Here is a 17,869-nt window from a genome sequence, read left to right on the forward strand (position 1 = left end):
TGAACGTGTCTTACAGGCCTTAACATCAAGAGGCTACTATGGCACAATACATGTCACACACTCGTCCCAACAGGTGGCACCAACAGCGCTCTTTTGTTTCTTCATTTGGATTTAGTTGAAGTTTGCTAAAGTACATGATCTTTGGGTTTATTATTTTACATTCACTTGCAAATGAAAAACTAAAACAAAAAAGATGTGCTTTTAACCAGACCCCAGCCTATGGTTTTCTTCACACAATTCGGAGCTACTTTGGTGATTTCTCTAATGTTTGCAATTAGAGCTCAAATAGCTTTACGGTAGAGTCATTCTTTAAGGCTACTAATACAAACTCAATCTCATTCGTAATTCAAGTAATAGCTGTATATAGACCACAAAAGCATTATCTGCATTTGAGAAACACCTTTGCCTCATGGTGGAATTAAAATCCTGTTTGGCTGGTCAGCTTCCTGCTTTGAGAGCCCGCACCAATGGAGTTATCGCCTGCGATGGAGGGTCCCGCCCTCACCTTTGCATGACAGCCAATAGGCGTTTAGCCTGCTGTTTCTCAGGCCCAACCACACAGGTAACTCAGAAAAAATAGAAGAGGAAAAAACGCCAGGGTTTGTTATGGAGTTCGTGTGAAAGAAACACGGATTTCCACCCTTCTTTTCCAGTTAAACCAGTATCTCTGGATAAAACACGCTCAAGTAGTGTCACAGGTACTGTCTCCGACCGCAATCTCTCTCGTGGCTCTTCTGAAAAGATCCCCTTTTCTCTCCGTTTACCTCAATTGAGTTTCCAGTGCTTTTGTTCGCTCTTCTTATCACTTGGAAAAAGGTGAACCCTCGTGTTATTTTTATTTGAATCTTTGCTTTAATTGTAGTTTTCCCCTTGTGGTCCCTGATGGCTTCGCACAGTGATACTCTGGTGGTGTTCTTTGGGGCAACAGCTGGTGCAAATGGGGGTAAACTGGGTTCGGATGAGAGGGAAATAATTCTCTTGGTGTGGCAAATTGTGGACCTTCATGAGAAAAAGGTACGAACTTTCCTGACCCCTTCGTTATGCTGTCTAATAGGCTATAGCGTGTGTGCCGTATTGTGTAGCTGTAGTGGAGGAGTTTTTGACATTTTAAATCAACTTGGTGTGTTCTCATAAGTGTGAAAAGCAGCTACACTGGGCTCGTTCTTTACCTTTCTGACGCCTTGTTAGTTCACCTTCCAGGTGTGCCAAAATGTTTAATTTTAGCCAGTGAAGAAAACACACCTTCTTGGTTTGGTATGTCGTTACAATCTCTTCATAAACAACGCTTTATTGACAATGCTTTGTGCAAATTTGTCAATTGTTTGTTTTAAGATGTATTTCTTAAACGTTTGCATTTCCTAAACGTTAGGTAAATTGTGGACCTTCATGAGAAACGTTCCTAAACGTTAGGAAATGCAACGTTTCCTAAACGTTTCCTAAACGTTGCATTTATGAAAGTGGCTAGTGTAGTGTGTCTCTTGAATCCATGAATCTCTAAACCCTTTTTCAGGTGGGGAAGCTCCACAGGTGTCTAGTCAAACCAGACACTTTTGAGCTGACAGAGCAATGCAAAGAAGAAACAGGACTGACTCTTGAAGAAGTAGCCAAAGCTGAGCCTCTGGACAAAGTTTTGCAACAGGTGAGTCTTATGAAGAGTCCAGATTTAAACGTTTGTTTTGCTATTTTTTCACAGTCTCTCAGTCCATAAGCAATACTTTTGTTTCGGGCTCTCATTGTGTTCATTAAAAATAACTTAGTCATGGAGTTAAGCTCACACAATGGAGCTATAAGGATATATATCATGTACAGGAACAGCAGTGGTGCAGACATCGGCTTTTACACTCTCAAGAATATTGCATGTTAATATTGCACAGGTTTGCTTTATATTTGCAGGCCATTGTTGTATGTACAGTAGAGACACCAATTACAAATTCGTATCTCGCAACACATTTTCAAATTGATTTCTATTTCTGATTTCTAATATGATTGTGATAAAAGATTATGCGGTTCTTCAGAGCTTCATCCACATGGCTGTGAGTGCTACAGTTCATTTACCAGGTCCTGAACAATTACTTTTTACTGTTTTGCCCAGATTTAGAATAGATAAGACTGCCACATAGTAAACGTGCTGGATTGATAAGAAGTATTCCCTTTACTTAATGGGAACATGAATAAATACAATCCCTCTTCCACCTGGTAGGCATGTGTCAGTGCTCCAGCCTGACAGTTAGACGCTGCCGAGCCTGAGGCGTTTGCAGATAAGCAGCACTCACAGGTCTTGTCTTGTCTCAGCCTGATGCATGCTGCAGACATCTGGAAGAGAGAATGTTTACCTGGGACCGCACCTCTTTTTTGGGCTGTAGGACACAGCAGTTGAAAGGTTTTAAAAAAATCTTGCTGCTCTTTGCTGAGTTTTGTGAAATCTTGACTAGAACGCCACAAAAGATCACGACTGTTTTGGGTCCCCTCCTAACATATGTCACCAAACATTGTTTTTCAAGACTTCTGACTCCTTTACAAACATTAGCACTCCATAACAACTAACTCCTTAAAGATTTCCCTATTGAACTTTGCATTTGGTTTGGGATTTTTGCCACTCACCGGCGTGTTTGTGATCTGTATGTTGAAGCAAGCTATTAGAAACGAAAAAACAAAAATGGGTCAATTCATTAGAACACTCATTTCTTTTATCTTTTGTCTAATGTTGCAGAATTTCTGTGTTAGTAAGTTTGGCCCAAAATACTATTGATCTGTGTCTATAGCGTGCCGCTCCCTGTGGGATAGTTTGTGTACTGAACCTTCAAATATTAACCAGCGTAATCAGGCCGTTCTTCTCATACCTTCTCTCGCTTGTTAGTTTCTCTTACGTTTGATTCTTACATGCTTAACTTCAGGCAAAATACAATATTTGCCCAAATTTAGTTGCAGTACTAATGTATTTGGAAGAGCTGTTTTAATACTTACGCTTTAAGACTCACCATGACTGCTTCATTTTCTATTATAGTGTGAGGGCATGTGGACATGTTACTATTTGTTTTTAGTGACTCATCATTATGATTCCCACAACTTGTTTTTGAACTTGTGTAATTCACATTTGTTTATGTTTTTTGAGCTAATTGAGCTAGTTTGGCTTGACTTAAGTGCATTTATATTTCTCTCACTTTTAAGCTTGATTTTACTGTTGATGGTTGTTGAATGTCATGCTAACCTTTGTGCAGTCTGCTAGTTCCTGACACTCATTATTTCTCTGCTGTTTGAGCCAACACAAGTGTTTCCTGAACATAAATAAAAGTATTTTCACTGAAACACATATTGTGATAGAAGGACAGTGTTTAAAGGTCAAACTTAACACTTTGCTTTTCATATTCCTGACTCAATGGTTCCCAACCTTTTTTTTCTTTTTTTTTTCTTCTCTTACCGGGGGCAGCGCTGCCTGACCCTCTGACCAGACAGAGCTCGATCTCTCCAGCACGGTTACAAAAATAACTTTAACTTATTTAATTACCTGCTACAGTATGTCCTCTGAAATGACTGTAGCCCTTACTTAATCTTTCTTCTGTGTCACGATGGGAATTGGCTTCTCTTCATATTCTTTGTTTAATTTGAAAGTTTTTTTGGGTGACACAGAAAGGGACTGGGTGCGTCCTAACCTTTTGTGTAACATTTGCTTTTCTCTAATCCACTTTAAGCAACTTAACAAGGTGGAGCTGCGTGTACAGTTATTGCAACATTAGTTCTTTTGTGAAGTGTGTACCACACAGCAGCGTGAATAACTTTGAATGGATCTCTGGATGCTTCAAAGCTCCAAAATAGATTTAATGTTGCCTCAAATATATTTGTTCTTTCCTCTGAACCTGCTGGGATAGATTTTACTCCAACTGTTGAAAATACAAGCCTGAACATGTAGCTCTAATACTGGCTGACTTAGTGTCATATGTAGCCAGTGGCCATGTCCAATTACCCCATCACAGTCTTGACTGCAATTTTCTCTTTCATTAGTTGTAAAGTTCTTAAGACTTGTCCAATTTTTTTCTTGTAGTAACTGTAACAGTGCATGTGTAGGTTGATCATATAATATCCACCACACCACAGTGAATATAATGTTATACAGGATATATTCCAGGCAGGTAAACATGAACATTTATAATAGTTGCACTTACTCTAAATTAAATATGTGCCTCTGTTGAGGCTGGCATTTCAGTCCTCAACTTCTTCAAACAGGTTGGCTCAACATTACAAATGAAGTTCACAAATGTGACGGCTGGAAATAAATGGATGCACATGTGTGAAGATGCTGGCATTGCACTGTGCAGGTTGGACAGGTTTTTCTTGTATGAATTGTTTTTTGTTGTTGGTTTTTTGTCATTTCTGGGACTGCAAGGTGGACTGGGATCTTGCTGGTTAGTGGTGTGTTCTTTATAACTCCTAATCTCTCCCTTACATGACAAACAAACGCAAAAACCAGTTAGTCCAGCCTCATTCCAAACACGACACCGTCAGCTTCACTGACATTTGAAACCTGCTCAACACTAACAGAAAGACAAATTGGTTAAGACTGCTTTTTTTTTTTTTTTTTCCTCTTTGTGTCTGCTTGCAGTTTCAACAGTCTGTATCATCAGAGCTAAAATGTTTTGGCCGAAGTTCTTATACCTTGTGTGTCAACAGTCCACTGGTTATTCGACAGGCACTCCACCCAGAAGCTTCCAAAAAGGTGACTGTAGTGGCATCAAAATGTATTTGTTTGAACTCTTTCATTTTGGCTCACATTATTTATTTTCATTTTTACTTTCAGAATCTCGTACTTCCTGAATGTTTCTTTTCCTTTGTTGATGCCAAGAAGGAGTTTCATAAATGTTGCCCAAACTCTGGACCGGTGCAAAAGCTCACACTGTCCTCTATGTTGGAATGTATCCTTTGCTGCCATGCATACTGTCCTCTATAGATTTCTTATGTCATGCCTTGTGTATTGTCTTAACCTCAAGTGTAGATGTGGGCCTTCCTCCTGTGTCAGAGGAGTCAGTCGGGGCGAGAGAGGTCAGGAGTATGGTGCAGCTGCTCCTTCACATCCTGGCTGAGCCCTACAGTACGTTGTCGTAAATGTTGGTAACTGACATCTTAATTATGCAGAACAAGTCAGCACAAGCACCTCACTTTAACACAGCACATTGCAAATCAATGTTTTAAGATAGGGCTGCACAATTTTGGCAAATGTTGGGATTCTGTTCAGATTTTATCTTTTTAGATCCAAGATTAAATTCAGTGTGAACATTTGACACTCATTTGTTAGCATTAATATTTGAGAGAAGACTGTAACTATAGGGTTAGCAAAATCTACATAGAATCAATCCCAACAAGGACCGTTTTGTTCTTTTATGACACTGACTGAAATAAGATAACAAAAAAACCCCACACACATTCATTTAGACTCATCACTGTGAAATTTGTACTGTACTAAGAAAATAATGTCTCTTTCCTCTAATATTTGGAAATAAGGCACTTTATGTGTAAAAATAGGTTTAAATTTAATGGGTCATTTTGTTGACATGTATAAAAAATGTCTTTTGATATATATAGTTTTGTCATTGATCAAGTTAATCAATGATCAAGGATGCTTGAACTCAATAAATCAGACAGTAAATAAGATATTAAAAATACTTCCGAACAAAGTACAAGGCTGAAAATTTGGTTTTGGTTCTACTTATGTGGAGTTGTCGCCACAATGTAAGCAACATGTATTTTGAGAAAATGGCCTTGAAATTACTATTTCATAAATAAATCCCTAGCGAATCAAAGGACAGCTTATTGTGAATGTTAGCCAATGTATTTGTTTCTACATTAAAAGAGCAAACTGGCCCAAAACCTGAACATTTATTAAACTGCGTTTTGCCCGCAGTGTCTCCCCTTAAATTCCCTTTTTGTCTGTGAAAGGCGCTATACAAATAAAGCTCTTCTTCTAATTCTTCTTTATAGTAAATGCCTGTGAATGATTAATCAAACACATACCTGATATCGTTTCTCTGACTGTCTTGTATTACCCTTTTAGATCACAAAATCTCGTGTGCTGAAGTTGTGAACTACAAGTTTGATTCCGGCACATGGTGAGTAAAATTACACATTTCCTCATTAGCCCTTGAGCGTCTTTCTGTTTTTCTTGTTCTGTGCCTTCACTGGCTTCAGACATTGGCCTGATTACAGCAACAAGTAACAACTAGGTGTGTTATTTAAGTGGTTCAACTTTGCCATCAAGTGCTTAGCTGGATATCTTGTAGCCGTGCATCAAATCCTTCTGGTCTGACCACCAGAAACAAGTCACCCTTACACAGTATGCTACTGTGTGAACTGTTCGTTCTGAGTGGGGTGATGCTAGTTGTAAATACAAGTGTGCACATTGTTCATGTCTTCCTTATACCTCTGTCTAACCACCTGTTTGTTTTCTTCAGCAGTAAAACAGAACCAGTGGATAGTGAGACAGTCATCAGAGCCAGGGGACTTCCATGGCAATCATCGGATCAAGACATTGCTCGATTCTTTAAAGGACTTAACATAGCAAAGTATGTACATGATAACAAACATTAAACATTGTTTCGTATACCTCACACTTCCTTCTTAAAATCTACATGTCTTTGCTGTAGGGGTGGCGTGGCTCTGTGTCTCAATAATCAGGGCAGGAGAAATGGAGAGGCTTTAGTTCGATTCATCAATTCAGAACACAGGGACTTGGCCCTTGAAAGGCACAAGCACCACATGGGCAGCCGCTATATAGAGGCAAGAGTAAATCATAGTCATTGTTGCAAACAAGTCTTCCATGCTTCATACTTCATATTCTTTATACGTTCTAGGTATACAAAGCTACAGGAGAAGAATTTCTAAAGATTGCTGGAGGTATTTATTTCTCATGTTTATCTTGACCACTGAAAGAGTGATGATAGTGTCTTTGATCCAAATTCAGACGTTCACAAATCTGTAGAAGGATTTTACTGACCAAAGGAGCCTTTTGTTCTGCAACTCTCTGCTTTTAGCTGTGAATTTGCCTCATCCCAGTGCAGCTTATCTGGCACAAATAGAAGGGCCTTTGTGAGAATCTCACAGCCCATTGCCCCCATCCTCAGAGGTACACTACAGAGAAATGTACCTGTTGGCTGACAGCGGCTCACCTGTTCACTGTGCTCCCCTGAGGGAGAGGAGCCTGCTGCCGATCAAAATACCAGTGTTGTACAAAGAAAGTGTGTGGAGACAAAGCCAGGGCCCTGACCACTGAGCATCAAACGGAAAGATACAGCCTGGAGTTAAATGGGCACAATCTCTGTGGCTGCAGTCCCCAATGAACTTTGTCCCGAGGACTTACTCTTGTCTTAGATTGATAGTGCGCCTTAAAGTCCAATCTGAACTTGAAGCTAATTGTGAAGTTCAGGATTCAGAGTCAGAAAACTTTACAAACACATCACAAATGTCACTTCCAACAGTACAGACAATGGTAGAGAGCAATAGTCCAGAACAATATAAAAAAGGGCACATTTTAAAAGGTTTAAGTATACTTTATTGACGTCCGTAGGGAAATGAGCTCTCTGCATTTGACCAATCCTGCAATCCCGCTGGAGCAACATGTATAAGACGCCTGGGGACCCATCTCCAGATGTGGAGCCAGGCTCATGGTCAGAATTACCTGGCTGGAGGGTTAAACTTTTGTACATGTTTTTAGTGGTAAGGGAAACCGGAGTACCCGGAGGAAACCTACACAGGCAAAATCCACACAGAAAGGCCCCGTCAGGGGATCGAACCTGAGATCCTTTAGCTGTGAAGCATGAGCGCTTACCCATGTAATATGATTTGTATATTTCTGTTTATTTAGGTACATCCAACGAGGTTGCCCAGTTTTTATCAAAAGAGAACCAGGTGATAATTCGAATGCGAGGACTTCCATTCACTGCCACGCCTCAGGAGGTGCTGTCTTTTCTGGGTCCTGATAGCCCTGTCACAGATGGAGCAGAGGGCCTGCTCTTTGTCAAGTATCCAGATGGGCGACCCACTGGGGACGCATTTGTGCTGTTCTCCTGTGAAGAGTATGCACAGAATGCTCTGAAGAAGCACAAGCAGATTCTGGGGAAGAGGTATATAGAGTTGTTCAGGAGTACAGCAGCGGAAGTACAACAGGTAACTGCACACAAACCTGTTGTATATGTGCTATAACCCAACCCATGCTAAAATACATGGGTTGTGTGTCTGTTGTATTCTAATTTCCCAGTCTTCCTTGTGGCAGGTGCTGAATCGTTACTTGTCCACTCCTCTGATCTCCACTTTGCCTCCCTCGCCCGTCATGCCTCTTCCAATGCTGGCCACACAACCTTTCCTCCCTGCCTCCAGTACTGTCCGGGACTGCGTTCGTCTCAGAGGGCTGCCTTACACAGCGGGCATCGAGGACATACTGGAGTTCATGGCAGAGCACACAGTCGACATCAAACCTCATGGAGTCCACATGGTTCTCAACCAACAGGTCTGTCTATTGGTCTTTTCTATTGTGCTACACCAATGCTCTATAAAGACTTAAAGAGTCTCTCTCTGAATAGGGACGGCCCTCTGGTGATGCCTTTATCCAAATGAAGTCTGCAGACAAGGCCTTTATGGTTTCCCAGAAGTGCCATAAAAAGACAATGAAAGACAGATACGTTGAGGTGTTTCAGTGCTCCACAGAGGAGATGAGTATTGTTCTGATGGGTGGAACGCTTAACCGCAGTGGCCTCTCTCCCCCACCATGCAAACTGCCATGTAAGTTTCCCAAGAAATGCCCAATCCGTTTCTATTGCTAACATCCTGGTGTTGCTCATAGACTAGACATTCAGTCCAGCAAATGTTTTGTTTGAGTATCAACTCTGAGATGGACTTGCTGTACCCATTTGTGTAACTAAGGATAAACCTAGCTGCCTGTACGGATATCTCTTTGTATGTATTTACTGTTGAATCATTTCCTACAGAGAAGTCTCTCTTGGGGTCGCATTACCCCCATAACCATCATGTGTATTTGTGTCAATGAAGGACACATTGTGCTTTGCTGTAAACAAGAGTTTCAGAAAGTGCAACGAACTACTGTGTACTCTTTACAGTAGTGACAATGGAGACTTCTTGCAATCATGTCGATGTTTGTTATGATGAGAAGTTCACTTGCTGTATATTGTCTGTGTTTTCTGTAGGTCTCTCCCCTCCAACAGCCTACCAGGCCTTTCCCACTCCCCCTACCCTGCTGCCAGAGGCCCTGTATCAGCCCCCCCTTCTGGCCGCTCCGCGAACTCCCCACTCGGCTCCTCACACTGCTGCTCATGCACTGTACTACCCGCCTCAGCCTCACCTATATATGAACATGAACATGAACTACACGGCCTACTACCCCAGGTCAGTCCTACAGCACTAGCTAATGTCACATTTGTATTTGAATACAATGGACCCTTTTTTTCTTCAGTCCCCCAGTGTCTCCCTCGACAGTGGGCTACTTTGCAGCTCCTCCTGGGGCAGTAGCAGCAGCGGTGGCTGCCCAGTCTCACCCCGCTGCAGCCGCAGCCTCCTCTGTGCTCCCACAGCCGGGTGCTCTCGTCCGGATGCAGGGCCTTCCCTACAACACTGGGGTTAAGGACATTCTGAGCTTCTTTCAGGGATACCAGGTCAGTCAAAGTTCACAGATTTATGAACATGAGATTAAACTATACTTCCCAGTTAAGAATTTGTCTCACATTAAATATTTTTCCTTCCACTGTAATCCTTATGGTGTCAGACCAATCTACATGAAATATTTTCAATCAAGTTGTCAGTCTCCTGTTTGCCTTGAAGATTAACTTAACCTATAAAATGTGTGCATTGTGTGGCAGTCTGAATTTGACTGTTGGCTGAACTGTAGAAACTGTATCCTTGAGTGTGTCTCGGTGTGTCCTGGCACTGATCTGTTGAAACGGATGCTGTGTCTGTAAAGCTGCATGTTGAAAGTGAAGCCTCATAATGACTGCATTACTGTCATGCTGTATAGTATGCTCCTGACGACTACAGTGGTGTGGTTCAGATGAGTGAACAGGCCAGGAGTCTGATTCAGCCCAAAGAATGGCTCTGTCTTTAGGGAAGCGTCCAAAGGTAAGCAGAAGCTCAACGAGACCAGACGGACAGATTGGGCATTTTCTCTTCTCCTTGGCTTTGGGTGTTTGAAATCACTTAAGATACAACAATATTGTATTTTATCTCAAGAAGAGGAAGAATTTTTTTTAATTATTATTGTTATTATTATTATTGGCATGTCTTATGTTTTGCTCATTACATGTTTGTTTATCAAACACACAATTATACTGATAAATATGCTCCTTGAGTCAGAAGAGAAATGCCCAGTTTTGCTTGTCTTGGTTCAGAGCTTCAGAAATGGCATGTCATTCTGCATGCTTCCAATCAGATCTGCTTTATTACCCCTACAGTAGGGATGCACCGATACCACTTTTTCTAAAACCGATACGAGTACGAGTACTTGGATTTAAGTACTCGCCGATACCGAATACCGATACGAGTACAAGGCATTTTCTTCAACATTCTTACTTTTTTCACAGCAGATTGGTTTGTAATTAGTAAATTTACTCATTTACATTTTCTTAAGTAGGCGACACATTTAAGAGCAGTTATATTAGAATTGTGCTGATGCCATTTATTTATTTATTTTAATTTTCATTCAGTTTATTTTTAAATTTTTATTGCACTGTCCATTATTGACAGAAAAGCCCATGTCCAAAAGCTCCCAATGCCTGAGCTTTATTCATATATTTTTATTTAACAATAGTATTGAGATGGTCTCTTTTCGTCTTTACTTCAGCTCCGTGTGGATTTTCTCGTGTGTTTTGTAGCAACTTAGCGAGTAGCTACAGCATTTTCATTGTTCTGTTGCAGCTCATTTTCGCTCAATATGGACATGCTGTATGTCTTTACGTTGGATTTTCTGGGGACTTTTTAGTCGCTGGGTTAGTTTTTCAGATGAATAAACCCCTGGCCATAAAACGGCGTCAGAATGGCAAAAACTGCGCTAGCCGCGAGTTAGCAACGTTAGCCTGTATGTTGTAAACACTGCAGACGCTGCAGCGCTAACATTTAGCTCTGGTTAAATCCAGCACAGACTCTGGTTTAGAGAGCGCAGTCTGTAATAAAGTCAGCTATGTGGAATATTGTATTTGCACCAAAGAATTCTCCAGTTTGTTGCTTCTTCTCTCCTCAGCTGAGAGGTGCGCCTCGTAGGTGCGCTGGCCGCACGTCAAATGGTATCGGTTTCTGGTATCGGGACCTCATGAATGAGTACGAGTATGAGTACAAGCATTTGGTATCGGCCCGATACCCGATACTGGTATCGGTATCGGTGCATCCCTACCCTACAGTCAACCCAAGTACATGTGGGAGAAGTGGTCTTTCTCAAAGCAGTCTCAAACTGTTTTTTTGCTCTAAAACAACTTGATGAGTGTTTATACTATACTACTATACTATCACAAGCAAACCTGTTTGTAGGCCGTCCTATGTTTTTTTGTCTATGGCACTTACACAGGCTACACATGCTGCATCATGTGTTTTCTAAAGTGATTCAGACTATATTGCATCAGAATGAAAGTTGATGCAACCTTCAATACTGCATGCTAACTAACATGACTGTGTGTGCGCGCGGTGTCACAGCCTGCCTTATGGGTTCTTCTGGATCTCGTGGGAACAATGTGTTCTGTGCTGTAGTGCTTTAGGCTCTCCTGGCAAACTCCTCTTTTACTGGATTGGCTTCCACAGCAGTTACTCAGATTCTTGGGCTCCCTCTGGTGACCCCCTTAAACAACTTCACTCATCCTTTTTGTTTTTTTAATGCAGCTGCAGCCAGATGGCGTTCTCATCTTATACAACTTCAGCGGCCAGTGCAATGGAGAGGCCTTGATCACGTTTCCAAGTGAAGAGACAGCCAGGCATGCTGTAGTTGAGCGTTCCAACCACCTCTTCTATGGCCAGCAGGTCCACCTGGCACTGTGCAACTGACAATCGTTCTCTCGTCTGCCCCGCCCCGGAAAGCTCTCGATGCTATCTCACTTTTGTGTCGCACTTTGACACTCCTCAGGCCACTCCTGGAACTTGGTCATTGCTGCTGCCATCTCATATCAGTTTTGCCCTACAACTCCACTGGATCATTCAGTCTGCACCCATGTGCACCAGCTATAATGGCTGCTTATGGAGAAGAGGTGGCTCAACCATATGCATGTTTCCTGTATAATACTATTCTTTGTATCCCTTTCGTAAACACTAGTACAGATGTTCTTTCTGAAACGCTTGTGAATACCTCCAGCATCAGCCTTCAGAATTAACAATTACACTAATATAGTGCCCATGTTATTTTCTCTATGTAGAGCCTCTTTTGAACTTGAATCTGTACAATGTTATTTGGCTTGTTGGCCTTTGTGTGGAAGGCAAGCCATTATGAGACTACTGATTAAATAAGAGTAAGTCGAGCTGAATGTGCTGAGGCTGATCAGAGCTGCAACGACTGGCAAAAACAAACATGGCATCAGACTAACTGGCGTGCATGTATTTTTTGTTAGGCTTTGTATGTCTAGTTTAATGTTTCAGTAGCACTAACGTTTTTTTTTCTTTATTCCTAAACTCAAATCCAGTTTAAGAGCATGATGAATTTATATTTTTTTTAATTCAATTTCCTAAAGGAAATGTTATCATTAAATGGACCAACTGGCTGCGTTGTAAAGGACTATTTATAAGACTGTGAGATGCTCTGTTCTCTGCTTTGGACCAGAACCACTGTGTTGAAACTTCCTAGTTTTCTTCCAACCTTCTTTACCCAGAGTGCAGTTCTGGGCTGTGGATATCATTCCTTTGTTGCAAGTTTGATACTTGTATGAGTTTTGAGCAAAGTGTATGTACATGTAAAAAAAATAAAGCTGTGTATCAAGTCATTTATCTCTGTTTTGTTTCCCAGTGTACATTGGTTATATGCATTTTCTGGATGAAAGCTGAAATACCCATTCCACACAATGCCATATACATGATGAAGCAGGAGAGGATCAAACTGTCAAGTTTTTGTCCTTTATTATACACTATTCAAAGCCTAGAGTATAATGCAATTTATTGCGTATGAATAATTCCAAAAAGCACTGCAGTCTTAGAAATTACAAAATTTTAACATACAAAATATACAAGAAATAACAATACAAGGCCTGGTAAACTTTAAGCTAAACCTGTATTTCCCTTTCCTTTACAATATCAATATACAGTATATAGCAGATGTATATGCATTAATCATGCACGGAAACAGAACACTCATATGTAGCTAACATTTAGGAATGACATTCACTACAGTTTAATGGGAACATTGCTTGATCTTTGGTTGTGACAGTGAGAGGACTGCATCCGGGGTTTAGGAAAATTGCTGGCTTCTGTTTGATTAAAAAAAGCATTCAGGCATGTCAGTCAAGAATATAAGGCATTCCAATGATTCAGGAATACCATCATTATTCCATGATTGATCACTGGAAGAGATTGTGTTTTTAGAAGAACTGTTACTATGTTGCATAGCCTTAACGTGCCTCTGTTTATGTTGCATCCGCTGACAAAGGAAAATATACACCACTGCACTGAATCTGCACTGTTTCCATTGTGACTTCAAAAAGCCTGAGGGAAAAATCCGGGGAATCACTCACACAAACATTTGCAGTCTACTCTATAGGCATCAGGGTCTTTTTTAGATTTTTATATTAAGGCATGAGGCTTTAAAATGCATAGCAATCACTTTCACCAGGAAACTGAGTAAATCCCTAATCGGCATCGCTCCAAGTCTGGCATGTGCAGGAGCGGGATGTCAAAGAAAATAAACGCTTATTATCAAAGCCAATGAAATTCTTACACAACACTAGTGCCTATATTACTGGGCTTTTATTGCTGCCATAGAGGCGCTAGATACAGGTAAAACAGATGCCAAAACAAGCCTTAGCTCTAGACCTGAAAAAAATCTACCTTGTTCATACAAAGGGATTTTATACAAATGATGTACATCTGAATATATTGAATACAAAAAGTTATGCTTGATTCCCAATGCTGCCATAAAGTTAAAGTGTCTTGTTAGCAAATGGAAGGCACACAAAGGGTTCTGGGAAATGTAGCAATTATTGCTGTCAAAAGCCTGTGTAAGTCTCTAAAACACTTGTGGGCCATCTGAGCGCTGATAAAACACCTGTGTATGCAGAGTCAAGGGCTGGGCCCATTGGCTCCAAGTCATTCTCCTCGTTCAGTCACTCGTGTGTTTATCTAAGAAACGCTTAATATTAAGGCTGCAACGACGCGTCGACGTCGTCGACGTCGTCGATTACGTAAATACGTCGACGCCGTTTTTGTGCGTCGACGCGTCACTTGTTTACATTTCACTTCCAGCGTGGCTGCGCGTAATGCAGACGCTGCGAGCGCGGGGGGGAAAAGCATGCCAAAAGTCGTCAAAAGTGTTGGAGTATTTCCAGAAACGGCCTAATAATGTTGTTGTTTGCACACTGTGTCGAGCGGAAATGTCATATCACAGCAGCACAACTAACCTGGCTAACGCCAGACTGCTGTGCGCGCTCCAATCATTTCGAACTGCAGCATCACTTGTGGTTTCAGTCTGGCGTTAGCCAGGCTACAGCACAACGGCTATGAACGAACATGTGAAACGAAAACACCCGCGGCTGCAAGGGCCCCGTATCTCAGTCAAACTACGGTGTTGTTTCACAGATTAATCAACGCGTTGTTACGGGGACAGGCTCTGACAACGCGCACGCACTCTCCGCCTACTTCGCCGCATATAAAACCAAAACGGCTGAGTGCTGAAGTGAATGAGCAGGAGAGACCGACCGCCTTCCCCGTCTCTCCCAACACGCGAGTAGGCTACTTCTCCGCTCGTGTCCCGCTCGGCTGTCCGTCTCCCGGTTCTCGTTTCGCCTCATGCGCGGCTGCATCATGTCACCCGTGTCCCGGGCGCAGCTCTCATGTTTTCTCTGCGCGGACTCGGGGCATCGGCTAAACACTCATTTAAACTCTCTACTTGTTGTGTCTGGCGGAGAATCAGGACAGTAGTTTGATGAATATACGAGAGTAAAGCCGTGTCTGTGGCCTTTTTGTCTCAAAGAGGAGTTGAATCCATACGAGCACAGTAACTTACAGTAACTCTGGTTCTCTGAATGTGCACAGTCTATAACGAGTTGGGCAACTCACAGGCTAATTCTCCGTGGTCAGACAGAAATAACCGTCAGGTGAAGGTTTCAGTTAGTTTAAAATCAGCGGTTCCCAAAGTGTGGGTCAGGGCCAGAAGTGAGAGAATGGGCCCATTTGCCTTTTTCCATTTTAAAAAGTGGGGAAAATAGACTAGTAGTAAATAAATAAATAAAAGCCATGCCATTTGGAAACATCAATGTTTTTTTCTTCATTTTAAATGAAAAAATAATCGGTAACATGAAAAATAATCGATAGATTAATCGAAAAAATAATCGATAGATTAATCGATTAATCGAAAAAATAATCGATAGATTAATCGATAGAAAAATAATCGTTAGTTGCAGCCTTACTTAATATGCCAAAATCTAAAACACTCTTGTAACATAACTGACATGTTAAGGGTAACTGTCCAAATTCCTTGACTTAACTCATGCACAAGGTAAAATAGAACTAGTTGTGCAAAACAAGAAAAGCTTTCACTACCATTCAAAGCTGCTATATTATAAGGCATTTGTTCAATGTGGCATATTTGAAGGGGCTGAGACAGACAGCATAATGCTCATCTACAGGCTTCATTAAAAAGATGTGGAATGTTGCAGACTGTAAATCCCAAACCAATGCTTTAAACATTTGACTATGAACAGTGCAGTCATTGCCACTAAGTCATGTCAGGTTTGGGATTTTTAGTCATTCACTGTCATTTTTTTTTTTTTTTTTCAATGTCAAAACAGCTTGATGGCAGTGTGGATGCCAGTTGTGGTTGATTGTGCTATAGCAGGGCTGGCTCAGTGGCTGCACACTCCTGAGGATTGCATGGAGCTCACAGAATAGGTCATTCGTGGAAGTCAGTGCTAGTAAGAAAGGCCTTACAACAAAGAGCTTGGTATCTCATGAATCTATTTTTCCATTTGTCTCCACGGCTCTCGTGGTCTTGGGTGAGTGCTTGGGATCGTCGGGTATTGCCCTCTCGCCTGGTGGGAGCACGTTCTTGTGGCTCTACAGAAGTGAAGTCTGTCTTTGACCACAGTTGTGCCTCCTCTGGGCTTGAGCTGGGACTGAGGTGGTTGTTTAGCTATGACTGGTTGTGCGCTGCTGCGGGATGCTGGGACATGTCTCTTCCAATGATTTCGTTGACTGAAAAACAAAAACACAAAAAATATTGGTAAAAGCAAAACAAAAATGTTATTGCTATTTGTTGGTAAAATCTGGATATGATTGATGCATTAAGATATGGCATTGATTTGTTTGAATGGCTTTTTCAATGTGTTTTTTGTAAATTTAGTCTGATGCCATAGTATGAATATTGTGCTACAAATGTAAAAGTTATTCTTTGTTTATTAATTTTTAGTTTTATTTTGGCCTTTTTTCTCAATGAATCACAACTAATCGCATCTAAGCATCATTTATTTAGAGGTTGTGTTTATAGAGGTATATTTTAAATGCTTCTTTGTATTTTCCTACAAAGGAACATAGATGTGAGGCCTGTGTGATCATTTCAAACACCTGAACTATAATAGCAGTTTCATTTATTTTGTCCTGTTCCGAGACATTAGAGAATGATCTTTTTAAATAACTTTCTTTCATCTTAACTGCGTGCATAAACAAGTTGGACAGTAAAATTGTTCTTGGCTTTGCGCAGTGTTTGTCCCTAAGCAACTTCTTGCAGGAAAAAGGAAACTGAAAGTAAAGCGTGATTAATTGTTATTCATATTTTTAATCACACTAAACCTTATGTAGTTAATTAATCGTGATTCATAAAGAAAAAACGTCCTGGCCCTATTTTTTCTTTCCATTTTGCCAAAAGGAGGAACTCTTCTAGACCTTGGCCAGCAGGAGGCAGTGTTGTGTTCTACAAATCCCTCCTGACCGAGCTCTAAATGGGACTGGAAGAATTTGCAGATGAAAAACCCATTGACTGACAATTACAAAGGTCATATTATAGTAGCTGTGACATGGAACAAAGTCTTGACAAAACAAATGATAGCGGCTCTTCCATTCGCACCTTGCCAGCACTGACCTTTGTTTTTGGACTTTCCACATGTGTCCCCAATAAACACACGCCACAGAGATGTCCATTACTTCATTACATTTAATAGCGCAATGGTACATCTCCAGGGGCTTCTTTCATGCGGTGTGTAAAAAAAAAAAAAAAAAAGTCACGGTCATACAGCCACGTAAAAACAAACAAACGACTACCCATTGTTGAAGCACGCTGCTGAGCACAGAGAGGCGCTCAGCCACAGCAAGCTTAATTACTCCCTAAACTCAGTCACAGGCAGATTTTTTAAATAAATAACAGATTAGTCTTGTTCTGCACTGCTGCCTCCTGTGTGTCTTCTAACATCTGCTCCTGCTTCTATTTGGACTCGGGGACCACAAGAAACACAGCGGGACACTCGTAAAAACGCTCGAGCCGTGAAGAGAGAAAAAGGCACAGGATCAGGACAGGGCATGGCAGGGGGAGACCTTCATTTGTTTGGTATTTATGGAAAGTATGATGTGAACCTTTTCCACAGTGGTGTGTTCCCCTTCTGCCCATGGCTCTGTCATGTGTGCGCCGCATGTGTCTGAAGACTCAGGGCGAGGCGGACAGTTTTGGGAAAAGAGCGCTAGTGGAGATCTCCCGGTCCAGGGGCCGGAA

At 41.4% G+C, this 17,869-nt stretch overlaps 2 protein-coding genes across 2 annotated transcripts in view; one reads left to right on the plus strand and one right to left on the minus strand.

Moving 5' to 3' along the window:
* Window positions 1-786: 786 nt before the first annotated feature.
* Window positions 787-12,921, plus strand: esrp2 (epithelial splicing regulatory protein 2). Its single transcript, XM_079555612.1, has 15 exons — window positions 787-1,014; window positions 1,511-1,639; window positions 4,598-4,711; window positions 4,793-4,907; window positions 4,988-5,083; window positions 6,044-6,098; window positions 6,441-6,551; window positions 6,633-6,765; window positions 6,840-6,882; window positions 7,850-8,151; window positions 8,258-8,491; window positions 8,565-8,763; window positions 9,186-9,384; window positions 9,452-9,650; window positions 11,857-12,921. The coding sequence occupies exons 1-15, from the start codon at window positions 883-885 to the stop codon at window positions 12,016-12,018; spliced, it is 2,223 nt and encodes a 740-aa protein (XP_079411738.1). The 5' UTR covers window positions 787-882; the 3' UTR covers window positions 12,019-12,921.
* A 2,662-nt stretch (window positions 12,922-15,583) lies between these two features.
* The window catches only part of LOC306962701 (nuclear factor of activated T-cells, cytoplasmic 3-like), a 31,189-nt gene continuing 28,903 nt past the window's right edge, over window positions 15,584-17,869 (minus strand). Inside the window, 1 exon segment of the mRNA XM_079555927.1 lies at window positions 15,584-16,362. Within this exon segment, the coding sequence (XP_079412053.1) occupies window positions 16,301-16,362 (62 nt within the window). The 3' untranslated portion in view covers window positions 15,584-16,300.

The sequence above is a fragment of the Gobius niger genome, assembly GCF_951799975.1.
Source record: "Gobius niger genome assembly, chromosome: 4".
NCBI lineage: Eukaryota > Metazoa > Chordata > Actinopteri > Gobiiformes > Gobiidae > Gobius > Gobius niger.

Excerpts from the sequence above, each read along its gene's own strand:
- esrp2 (XM_079555612.1), top strand. The coding sequence starts at position 883 with ATGGCTTCGCACAGTGATACTCTGGTGGTGTTCTTTGGGGCAACAGCT. Across the intron at positions 6,766-6,839 it reads TGGGCAGCCGCTATATAGAG|GTATACAAAGCTACAGGAGA; the intron begins GCAAGAGTAAAT and ends TATACGTTCTAG. Across the intron at positions 8,764-9,185 it reads CCCACCATGCAAACTGCCAT|GTCTCTCCCCTCCAACAGCC; the intron begins GTAAGTTTCCCA and ends TGTTTTCTGTAG.